Source organism: Oncorhynchus mykiss, chromosome 3 (genome assembly GCF_013265735.2).
Source record: "Oncorhynchus mykiss isolate Arlee chromosome 3, USDA_OmykA_1.1, whole genome shotgun sequence".
In the NCBI taxonomy this organism is placed as follows: Eukaryota; Metazoa; Chordata; class Actinopteri; order Salmoniformes; family Salmonidae; genus Oncorhynchus; species Oncorhynchus mykiss.
The window spans coordinates 45921484-45933632 of record NC_048567.1 but is presented as its reverse complement, the minus strand read 5'-3'; the positions used below and the strand labels follow the sequence as shown (position 1 = coordinate 45933632).

At 41.6% G+C, this 12149-nt stretch overlaps 1 protein-coding gene across 1 annotated transcript in view; it reads right to left on the bottom strand.

The window, feature by feature from the left end:
• Window positions 1-610: 610 nt before the first annotated feature.
• LOC110520033 (protein Wnt-10a-like) overlaps window positions 611-12149 on the bottom strand; it is a 29358-nt gene continuing 17819 nt past the window's right edge. Inside the window, exon 4 of the mRNA XM_021597002.2 lies at window positions 611-1683. Coding sequence (XP_021452677.1) covers window positions 1222-1683 — 462 coding nt within the window. The 3' untranslated portion in view covers window positions 611-1221. The remainder of the gene's footprint in view (window positions 1684-12149) is intronic.

Below are 12149 nucleotides of genomic sequence, written 5' to 3'. Positions count from 1 at the left end.
TCAAGGGGGCCGAATACTTTCGCAAGGCACTGTAGCAGTATAGACAGTTAGACTGGTAGACTATATTGACCTGTGGTATAATTAACGTGCGGAAAAGCGCAGTGCATCAGGGAAGTACCAAAACACCTTGATAACAAGCAGATGATGACATTTGGCTAGGATGGAAGAAATCATATATTAAAATCTGCAAAATGGCAAATGTAAACCAGAGAATAAATGCATTATACCCACCCCTGTGCCCAATAGAAAAACACCCCTCTCCTATTTTGGACCACCACCACAACCCAGTCAATTTCTAACTGTCCATTGAGTCAAACCTATGAGATAACGGTAGTGCTTTATAACATTGACTACATGTCAACAGTTAGTCGTGTGAAGGCAGGGCTATAGATGACCCGATTTTGCATAGACCAACCAACGGGCCCAGTCTCTTCATCGTTTCAGCCTTCCAGACATGAATCAGCTCCACCATTTGCCCTCGGGCTGTTTCTCATGTCCGTTCTGTGTACTGTAACTACTCATGTCTCTATCGCTTGATCATCTAATCCTCTGTCTTCTCAACTCCATCCTTGCAAGAGAACACCCGCAACAGTCAACACTCTAGTCCACATTTTTTTTTTTTTTTCCAGTATGGACAAATGTACTGTTGTGAGGGACAAGGTAGCCATTTTGCAGAGTGACATCTAGAATTGCCATATTTTGTAACCTGAAACATTACAACACATTCGAAATGAGTTGACATGGTTAACCTGTCGCTCTGAGTATAGCAAGAGTAGATGTAACATTCTGGAACAATCTCTAGCTTTTCCCCAACTGCTGCTTGTCTTCTTCTTCTTAAATTACCGGGATCCCATGCAGTTGTTTTAGTCTAGAGATAACAAAATCAGCCATTTGTCATTTTCGGGAAGCCTTGTTTAAATAAATGAGTGCTCAGTAATCAATACCATCCATAGTATCTCACTATCTTTAATCTAATGTATCCTAAAAACACTTTCCGAGATGAAAGGCAGTGCAGATCTAGAGTCTCGGAACTGTGGCGGTTGGACACATGCTGTGCACACATTGGTAATGCACCTCTTTGAACTGGCTATATTCCAGTCTTGTTTTCGTGCGATCCATTCTATTAAATGGAAATGGCAGTCCATTGCAAAGGGAAGGGGTGTATTGCAGTCTTTCTCTGTTTTAAAAAAAAAAGGTAGATTATTACATTTCGCCATTTCTTCATTTGCAGACACTGACCCACTCTGTTATTCGACACTCTTCGCAGACCACGTAACAGCACCAGTGGAACTTGCAGTTGCATCGTTCACTGCGGGTCTGCTGTAAAATGTTACGGCCTCGCCCGCAGCAGAGGCTTTCACAGTTGTCCATTTCGTGACTCGTCTTGTTACAGATCCTCCCTTGCGTTCCGGCCGAGTCGGACCGCAGATCCCTCTCGCAGAAGTCCGGGGACTTCTCAAAGTAGACCAGCTCGTTGAGCCGTCTGTGTGTGGGGTGGTGGGCGTGCTCCAGCTGGCCCGTGTTCCTGTTGTGCGCTTTGATGAGGGTGGCTATGTGGAAACGCTCCTTGAGCAGCGAGCCTACCACCCTGAACTCCGGTGTGACTTGCCAGCAGGTCTTCAGCTGGCAGCTTCCTGATGTCCCGTGGCATTTGCATTTCCGTCTCATGTGGTTCATCACCACCTGTACAGAGGGGAACAGGGAACTGCACGTTAACATCCTCCTTCATCCCATCCCTGCAGCAGGACACACGTTCAGTCAATCAAATTAGGCAAATGAACTAGACTGTGATTAGACTCCTCTTTCACTCTACAACTGGCAACACTTAGGACGTATAATTGTCACTAAAATAACTGGCTTGACTTTTCTGCAATAATGTTCAACAGAAATAAACTTTATGTACACCATTTCTCAATCTAAGGTGGTGGAACTCCCTTCCACTTGATCCTGGCCCCCTCTCCCAAAATTTGATGTGTGTGTGTGTGTGTGTGTGTGTGCTTCACATTGCTGAGTAACCAATTAGGCATCAACAAAAATGACAGGCATCACAAACATGTAGGTACAGTAGCACTAGCCTAATATTGAGCGGTTTTAAGTGGAATAACTGACTCGCCGAAGCTAAACTGTAGTAACGTTTTTCATGACAATGTCAAGTTCACATCCCGACTGAGGATGTCCCTCCGACACTCCCAGACCTCCCATTCTCTCAACAACGCACTCATCTGTCAGCCTGAGTTATAAACTTTTAGATCCAATTACCAACAGGAAAAGGGGCCACCCTCAGCACTGACAGATGCTTCTTACACCCACCCCTATCAACAGCACAAGCACAAACACACACCTTCAGCACTCACACATTCTACTCTCTCCTAGGCCTCTAACCAGCTGCCCTGGGACACACACACACATGAAGACGATTGGAAACAAGTTTAGTCTGCTGAAAGCCAAAGGATGTAGGTTTCTACTAGTGCAGTATGTGAGTCACAGATGAAACGAGCTGGGGTGAAACTGGACTATTTAATGTGCTGGCTTCTCTTTCTTTGTTTTGAGATAGAATCCGCTGAAGAGCGAGGAGATCCCGAAACGTGTTTTCCCTTTGGTGAGAAAGAGTTGAAACCCAACTTTATTATTCAGCTGTGTTCTGATCCATTAAACAGAGCGTTCTGACGGTTTGAGCCGAGGACATGGTCGTAACCACTCTCAGACTAAAGGTCATTTTGAACAGTTGCCAAAAGCAGATTTACTTTGTGGAGAAGCAGGACATACTTTTTTTGAAGGCTTGGGTTTGTGTGCTGTGGGTTTCCATTTCAGGGCCTCTTGTAGGTGTTTCCATTGAATAGAGAGAAAGTGCTATTCTGTGTGAATGAGAGTTGGAGAGTGATAAATTGACCCACTTGAATCATCCATTAGGAATGATAAGGAAAGAGAAACAACACCTGATCTCACTGGGGCCAAAGCTAACAACTATTGATCACAGCCCATTCAGGCCAAATATCACAAACCTGGCTAAATACTTTTATGCTTCGTTTTTACGTCAGGGCATTGGGTCCCTGAACTGCATCCTTCTGGCTTTACATACACCCTGTAATTACACAACAGTTACCCACTTAACCCTTTAGATACACACTGAGCGGGACGGTCTAATTGTATCCTTACTGTAGTTTTTTCCCTGGGAATTCTCACAATCAACTGTCTATCTAGAATATTTGTTAACTACAACAACAACAAAAAAACATCTGGATGAAGCGATATCTTAGAACCTGTAAGCGAAGAACGCAAAAAAAAGGCACACTAAAACGAGAGACGACTGAAACCAAAACGGGTGTAAAACCCTCATCGCTGTTCACAGTTTAGGGAATGGGACCAGCCTGCTCATGCCATAAGTGGCCCGGTATGACATGAGTGCGGTGATGATGATCAGATCGACAAGCTTGTTCCCTTTACTCCACGCCGTGTCCAACCGTGCACCTGGGAGCCTGAGCTGAGTCCACGTGCCTGTGGCACCGGGGGGAAGCCTGTGTGAGGTGCCTGCCGATCTATGTTCTCCCCTCCAGGCTTGTCTAGCCGCTGGTCCTATGAGTGAGATTCTAAAACCCAGTCAGTCAGGTGCCTGCCGAGCTCTCCGACAGGTGACTGACTGACGAGAGATGCTGACAGTGATTTAAGGAGCCCTTTTGGATACGGAACTGACTGACTGGGTTTTAGAATCTCACTCATAGGACCAGCGGCTAGACAAGCCTGGAGGGGAGAACATAGATCAGAGTACAGGAACTGTCTGATGCTCATGCCTGTGTCTGCCATCCACTGATTAGCAACTCCTAATCTGAGTCCCAAATGGCGCCCTACTCCCTATATAGTGCGCTATTTTTGACCAAAGCAGTATGGCCTATGGCAGGTATACTAAAGTACAATTTGAAAAAGTGAGGTCACAAATATTTCCTAGATGGCAAAGGTCCGGATGGATATTGTCATTTATCGGCGTAGTAACAAACCCCCTCCTTGCGACCCTGCGATGCATGCGACCCCAAACTGTTCCCACCCCCTCTTTTTGGGAGAGAACATTTAGCAGTTTTAAAGTACATTTTCTGCAATCCTCAACAGGCTCAGAGACAGTTTCTATCTACAAGCCATCGCAGTGCTGAACACTTGAACTGGACTGACCACCTGCACTGACCCTCCACACTTTAGTACACATGCACTCACTCACGCACACACCCACACAGATATACACTCATCCACACACACACACACACACATGCACCAGTAGAGGCTGCTGAAGGGAGGACGGTACAAAATAATGTCTGGAACGGAGCAAATGGAATGGCATCAAATGTATTTGATACCACTCTACTAATTCCACTCCAGTCATTAACACGAGCCTGTCCTCCCTAATTAAGGTGCCACCAACCTCCTGTGACACACACACTCACACACATATTTACATTCATGTTACACATCACAACTGTTCCTATCAGACTCCCCCTTCCCCAAAACAAGTGTAAATATTGGACTATAAATTGTGCATTCCTGTGGGGGTACCCGCGATCCGTATTGAACCCATTCTGGGACCGGATCCGGACCGCGGTCCGCCAGTTGAGTATTGGTGGCCTACAGTGTATAGGGATGCCATTTGGAATGCAACCTAGCCTAACACTGGTCTCATTACTGACGCTCACTGCTAACACTGCCTGTCCTGTACAGGTCTCACTCTATAGCAGGGTTCCCCAAGAGATGGTCCGCAGGTGATTTTATTTAATTAAAACATATTGGACATAGAAGACAGTAAAATAACTTTCCCCAAATGTTCTTGTGTTAGAGTCTGAATTTAAAATAGATTAAATGGAGATTTTTTGGGGTCACTGGCCTACCCACAATCCCCAAAAATATCAAAGTGGAATTTTTTGTATTTATTTTTTGACAAATTAATAAAAAATGAAAAAACAAATTGGTTTAACAAGTCAAATAATAAGTTGCATGGACTCATGGATGTCTTCCAATGCCTCGCAAAGAAGTGCACCTATTGGAAGATGAGTAAAAAAAAAAGCAGACATTGAAATTCCCTTTGAGTTTGGTGAAGTTATTAATTACACTTTGGATGGTGTATCAATACACCCAGTCCCTACAAAGCTACAGGTGTCCTTCCTAACTTAGTTGCCAGAGAGGAAGGAAACCGCTCAAGGATTTCATCATGAGGCCAATGTTGACTTTAACAGTTACAGAGTTTAATGGCTGTGATGGAGAACTGGGGATGGATCGACAACATTGTAGTTACTCCACAATACTAACCTAATTGACAGAATAAAAAGAAGGAATGCCTGTAAAGAAAACAAATATTCCAAAACATGTTTGCAACAAGACACTCAAGTAGCACTGCAAAACATATGGTAATTTTTAAAACTTGTTTTGTCCTGAACACAAAAAATTATGTTTGGGGCAAATCCAATACAACACATTACCACTCTCCATATTTTCAAGCATGGTGGTGGCTGCATCATGTTATGGGTATGCTTGTAAACTGTGGAGTTTTTTCAGGATAAAAACATTTACGGAATGGAGCTACATGTAAGCAGAGGCAAAATCCTAGAGGAAAACCTAGTTCAGTCTGCTTTTCACCACACACTGGGAGATGAAGTCCCCATCCAGCAGGAAAATAACCTAAATGTCCAAATCTACACTAGAGTTGCTTGCCAAGAAGACAGTGAATGTTCCCGAGTGGCCGGGTTACAGTTTTGACTTAAATCTGCTTGACAATCAATGACAAGACCTGAAAAGATCTGCCGACAATGATTGACAATCAATTTGACAGAGCTTGAAGAATTTTGAAAATAATAATGTGCAAGTGTTGCACCATCCAGATGTGGAAAGCTCTTAGCGACTTACCCAGAAAGACTCACAGCTGTAATCACTGCCAAAGGTGATTCTAACATGTACAGTATTGACTCAGGAGTTGAATACTTATCTATTCAATATATATTTGTGTTTTATTTTTCATAATTTCTTTTAATAAATGTCTGACGTTTTCTTCATCTTTGACATTATTTTATGAGTATTTTGTGTTGACAAAAAAAAATGACAACGAAATCCATTTTAATTCAACTTTGTAACATAACAAAATGTGCAGAAAGTCAAGGGGTAAGAATATTTTGTGAAGGCACTGTATCTGTTTGGGATTCTTGCTGTCAATTTGCGGTGTACAAATGATTTATAACAATGTTCCGCCCCTCCGAACTCCGCTCAAGGAAAAATCGTCCCAAGGCTGAATTTAATTGGGGACCCCTGCTCTAAATTATATTCACACAATAATCCATCATGTTTACAACACATACTATATTATACATGGTAATCACTGTCAGATGATATAAACAAACAATACATACAGTATTTACAGTAATACCAAAGGCTACTACCTCTGTATTACAACGGTATCTTCTTATCATCTGTATCATCTTATAAAACGATTCTTTGGCTGTCCTCATGGGAGAACCCTTTGAAGAAACCGTTTTGGGTTCAAGGTAGAACCTCTTTTTCGTTTCATGTAGAATCCTTTCTTTCCACATTAGGTTCTACCTTGAACCCAAAAGGGTTCTTCAAAGGGTCCTCCCATGGGGACATCCAAATAAGATTTTTTTCCTAGTGTATTGCCTCGATTTGAATGCCCTCTTATATGAGGAAACATGAATGTCTAACTACACATGGTCATATCCTCCAAAGGCCCCTATCTCAGGCCTTTGACTGTCAGTCTCACTGAAGATTGTGTGTTACATATGTAGGTCTTATAAACTGTAGTTATGCAAAGAAAAAAAAAATGAAAAAAAAATGTACTTTGAAGTAATTGCCCCCAAATTCATTGGCAGACCACCGTTAGAAACACACATCTGGGCTGTTTTAATTGGGGAAGAGTGCGACAGACTCCTCTATAAACCAGCCTCAGACGGAGATCAAATAAGACCTATTGGTAGCAGAGTAGGACCACAGGCAAAACGAGGTATTACATGGTCTACAGAGGACTCAAACGCTTCACTATCTCTCTGTCCCAAATACAGCCCTGGTCAAAAGTAGTGCACTTTATAGGGAAAAGGGTGCCATTTGTGACGCAAGCCTTGCTCCTTCCTTTATCAAATGCTGTGTCTGTTTAATATTGTCATCATTCTTAATCCTCTTACTCCTGTCATCCTTATTGTGTCATTAAAAATGGGGTTTAATTGTCTATTAAAGTGTTATGACCTAAATGACTTCAGTTGACTGTCTTACTTGTGAATTGTTACTGGTATGTTGTCTGTCTTCAATGGGATTAACAGTACGATAACGACTCAATGTTTAGCAAATATGACATTCAATTATGAAGCTCGCTACAACCACTAAGATATTTGTGCTAAATATATCTGTCCTGGAATTGTAAACCGCCATTTTTTTACGAACAAAAGTTGGCACACTGCTTTATGTCGTTCCATTCAAAGACATGTAACAGCAACCATAAAGGGATGGGAAGCCACGATTTCAAAGAATATAAACAAACCCACGCCGTATTAAGTTTCAGCATCACTGAAGGAAATCAAACACAAGTCATCAAAGGACGGTTAAGATGGAGACACGCAACAACTGACACTAAACAATCATTTCATCTCAAACCAATAAGGAGACCAAATGAGAACCGTCTACTACACGCCAATCATGTGCAGGATTACTCTCTGTTAATTGTACACAACATTCACCGATCCAATTTGGCCTTCCTAGTAAAAATGTTATCCGTAACAGTTTCCACCTGCCGTGCTTTAACAGTGGTGCACATTTGTTCTGGAGGCCAAAGGAATGCTCCCTCTCCTCAGATGATGCTGCATGCCTCTAATGGAGATCCAACAGGCAACCATAAAGGATTTACAAAGGCCAGACCAAAAAGTCACAAAGCACAGTCAATGTGTAATAAGCTCTGCTACATAGTAGAGAGAGAGAGAGAGAAGAAAAAACAGCATCATTAATCTAAATATACAACATAAAAGCAGAAAGATAATTGTCACCCACAGCACCAGCCGCTCAAAGAAGCTATCCCGAAGGTATAAAGAAAAGCTCTGTTTGCGTTGTCATGAAATTACCTGCATTTACATGTAAATGTGTCCGTCTACAATCTTAGCACATTGCTCGGGCTCGTAGCTGTGAATACAGACATGCTATGTGAAATTATGTCAGCATTTGTGGTGGGTGTGCAGTTCCAATTGAGTGATTCCAATGAAAATATTGTTGAACGGAATGTACTACCATTGCAAATGTCTCCATGTTGTCGACAGCCACTGTAAACATTTAATCATGCAGCGGGAACCTCAAAACGATGTTCCAATCAATCGTGACATCATTATACACAAACATACTGCTGTGCAAGGGCGTAACTTTGTGTTGGATATTTTTTAATTATTTTTTTTTATTTTACCTTTATTTAACTAGGCAAGTCAGTTAAGAACAAATACTAGTCCAACGCTCTAACCACTAGGCTACCCCGCCGCCCCATATTGGGGGGTAGGGGTCAGGTTCAAGGTCAATGGGTTCCCCGCTAGGGGGGTCTGGGGGCAATGCACCCCGGGAGAATATTTTATATATATATATATAGTTGTGAAATTATTGTTTGAATTTTGAAGGTAAAATACATCCAAAAATGTCCTGATAATTTGGTCAATATACCCAAATCACAACTGAAATACCAATATGTTTCTGTTTTACGTTAAACTGTGTTGTTACTCTTAACAGTTCAGAAAATCCCTACCACACGCCTTCTTTTTTAACTACATTTAAATGTCAAAACCCATTATTCTATTTGTGTACCCTTCACCACGGGTCAGATCTTCAGTCTCAATTCACTTAAATGCGTCAAATTCCTGTTTTAGCCTGTCACTGACAGATTCAATTCTGGCATATTGTTTTCCTATCTTTGGAATCCAGCTTTTCCTGGTGGATATGATAGACGACAACATGGTTCAGTCTGCTTTGTGTCTTTGTTGAGCACAGCCACGTCTTCACAATCAAATGACAACCAAATGAAATCAGAATGCAGGCAACAGCATTTGTTATATCACTTGGGATACAGTCAGAATAGATGAGGAGTTGAACCGAAAGTTCCAATCTGTGTGCAATGTAAATTGCTGTGCAATGTGCTTTACCAGACTGTCTTATAACAAAAAACCCTGCAATAATCATATGACCAAATACCATTATCATATACACAAATAGCTAGCCTTAACAATGATGGGGTTAGCTTATTAACATTAATTATATTCTGCTTTTATGAGCTAAATTATGTATTTACTGTCAGGCAATAGGTATAGCTAGCTAGCTGACTACATAGTACCAGTCTATTATTAATGGTACAGTAGCTAGCTAGCTATGTAGCCATTCGTTAATTTACTTACAGTCCTCTGCACTGCCCCCCAAAATCGTATGTCCTGCACTTTTCTCTTCTTTGGCATTGGCACCTCCATTAAGGGCACCAGCAATTTTTTCACTAGACTGAACATTGACTCACTGAGTGCTGCTCATCTAAAACTATAGTTGAAAAGGGAAAGATCCAGATACTGTGGTGCTAGCTTTGGGACTAGCTTTACTAGCTAGATAACGTTATCCTAGCTAAAAATAGCCAACCTAACATTGCATCACTCGGTATAAAAATTTTTTTACACAAAATTATGTAATTACCAATAGTTTGCTAGTTACACAACAACGTAGGACTACATTTATGAAATGTTCATGAACTTTTACTCAATTGGAACTTTCTAAACATTCATACATTGGAGCGCAAACACCACAAAGAGAAAGAGTGAGAGGGGAGCGTGCGGTGCTGAGCTGTTACTGCAGACCAAATAAATAAAATGCAGACGGATGAAAAAGGAAATTAAGAGAAATTGCACATTTCTGTTTTTCTTACAAGCAGTACTCAACTCTTTTCCCTTTACCATGAACCGACCAGCTGCCTATGGGGACCAACCAAAATGGTATTTGGCAGTGGGGGGGGGGGGCAGGGGGGGGGATTCCAATCATAAAACGAGGAACTGAGTCACTGTTGTGCAAAGCCACATAAATCCAGTAGCTGCCTGGCGCTTTACAGTAGGGAAGTGTTTTCCAATCAATTAAACTCATCATGGTATATCATCGGGGGGGTTAAATTGACCTGTTACTAATATTGGTGGGGGTCACGACCCCCCTTACCCCGAAAGTTACACACCTGCTGCTGCGAAGTAAATTTTGCTAAACGTTTCGTTAAAATAAAGAAAAGAGAAATTAGTCAGAATGAGAGGGATGGGCGAGAGGGATTTTTTTTTTAAATAAAAAAACAACAAACTTTTCTCCCCTGATTAACTTCTCTGAAATCTGTATTTGTGGGGAAGGAAGGGCGAATCTCTTTACTTTCCGCCCTGTTTGATGTCTAAAATCTTTTGCTGGGTTTAAACATCTGTTTCCAAACAGCCAGCAGCCACTAATTAGAGCTTTTAACAAGACTGAACGTCATGAGAGCCAGAGGGTGGGCATGAGGCGACATGTATACACCACTTTGTTTTAGGGGAGGTGTTGGGGGAGGTGGTAGAGGGTATGAGGTATTATTTGAGACCTCACCTGTCACTGTTTTCGTTTTGATTTGGGGGGGCTTTCTGCTCTGTTTGAAGTAATCAAGGCACTGCCCTGGTTGCATTCATCTAACGATGCACCACTCCCTGAGTCATACTGTACCTCTGCTGTCTCTGTACACTACTTCAGTACATTACATTGACACCTTCAATTGTTTTCTTTTCCCAGTGTAGAACTCATTAAAGCATTGATACTTTGAGGTGTGCTAAGAGAACTGCACTCCACACGCCCAGAGCATTGTGCAACCTGATCTGAGAGACGACTAGCAGATGCACAGACTCTGCAGCATTGAACGCTGGTCATATCTGTGTCAAAACACAGCTCAGGTACTCTACACTGAGTTCATTGACACTGCTCACAATAAACTCAATTCCAAGTAGATGTAACAGAGCTTTACAGAAATGCATTTGAAGCCACAACTCCTTTAAATTACACAGTGCAACTGCTGATTGACGTTCTTGTGAATCTCCTTGTAATGGAAGTTTTTGTTTCAACTTATGAATGTTAATAGTGCCGGTTTTCTTGGCTCCCCTTGTGATCCAAGAAGCTGTCTCCAAAAAGCGGTTTTGACAGTTTCAAAGTGTTTCCCAGTATCAGCAGGTGACGTTTCTAACACAATCAGCTACTGTTGCCAAATAGGCCTCTTGGCAAAAACAGAGCTTCAATGTGCCCAAACTATGAAATCTTCCCCGCAACATTTCACCCTGAGTGTCGAATATAATTAAACGTTAGTAGCTAGCTATGCCTTTCTATCTTCCCTATATTGATAGATTTTTGTCATAACACAGCAGCTTCCTAAAAACCAAAGGGTGTAACATTGATCATATATCATTAATCTTGGGATCCAACTAAGAACAGAAGCCTCGTTATACGCAAACATAGAAACTCTGAAAATCTTAAGAAGAGGGTTAAATTGACTATTGATTTGGAAATTATTTATTCGTTTTTTTCAACTTATGTCATCTGATTGTACAGTATATCACTGGCCTCTTGAACTTTTCCAAAAAGCAAATGGTGTCATGGCCTATTGTGTCTATGCTATGGACAAACTCATGGGTCACTGTGTAGGGCCGAGCATGGCTTTATCATGCTGCACATGAGAAGCATGACTATCATCTGAGGCTCTCTATCTCTCTCTCTCTCTCCCTGCTTCGCTAAGTAACTCCACAATTGTGTTTTGTCTGAATAATCAAGGAAACAAGAAGTAAACTGATGGAAAGATACAAGACCCAATTACTGAGGAGGAAGCGTAGAACAATGAGCAATTTACTACTCCTTTTGTTTGTGGCAACAGTGCTGCCTGGGAGCATACAGAACTTATCGCTGTCATTTAAATATCAGTGTCCAGTGCATCAATAGTAACAATAGGTAGTAGAAGTAACAGTATCACTAGTATTAGTTGTAGTAATAGCAGTAGTAGTACTACTAGTAGCTGCAGTAGTAGTAGTAGTTGTTGTTGTTGTAATAGTGTAAAAGGAGTAGTAGTAGTAGTAGTAGTTGTAGTAGTGGTAGTAGTAATAGTAGTAGTAGTTGTAGCAGCTGTA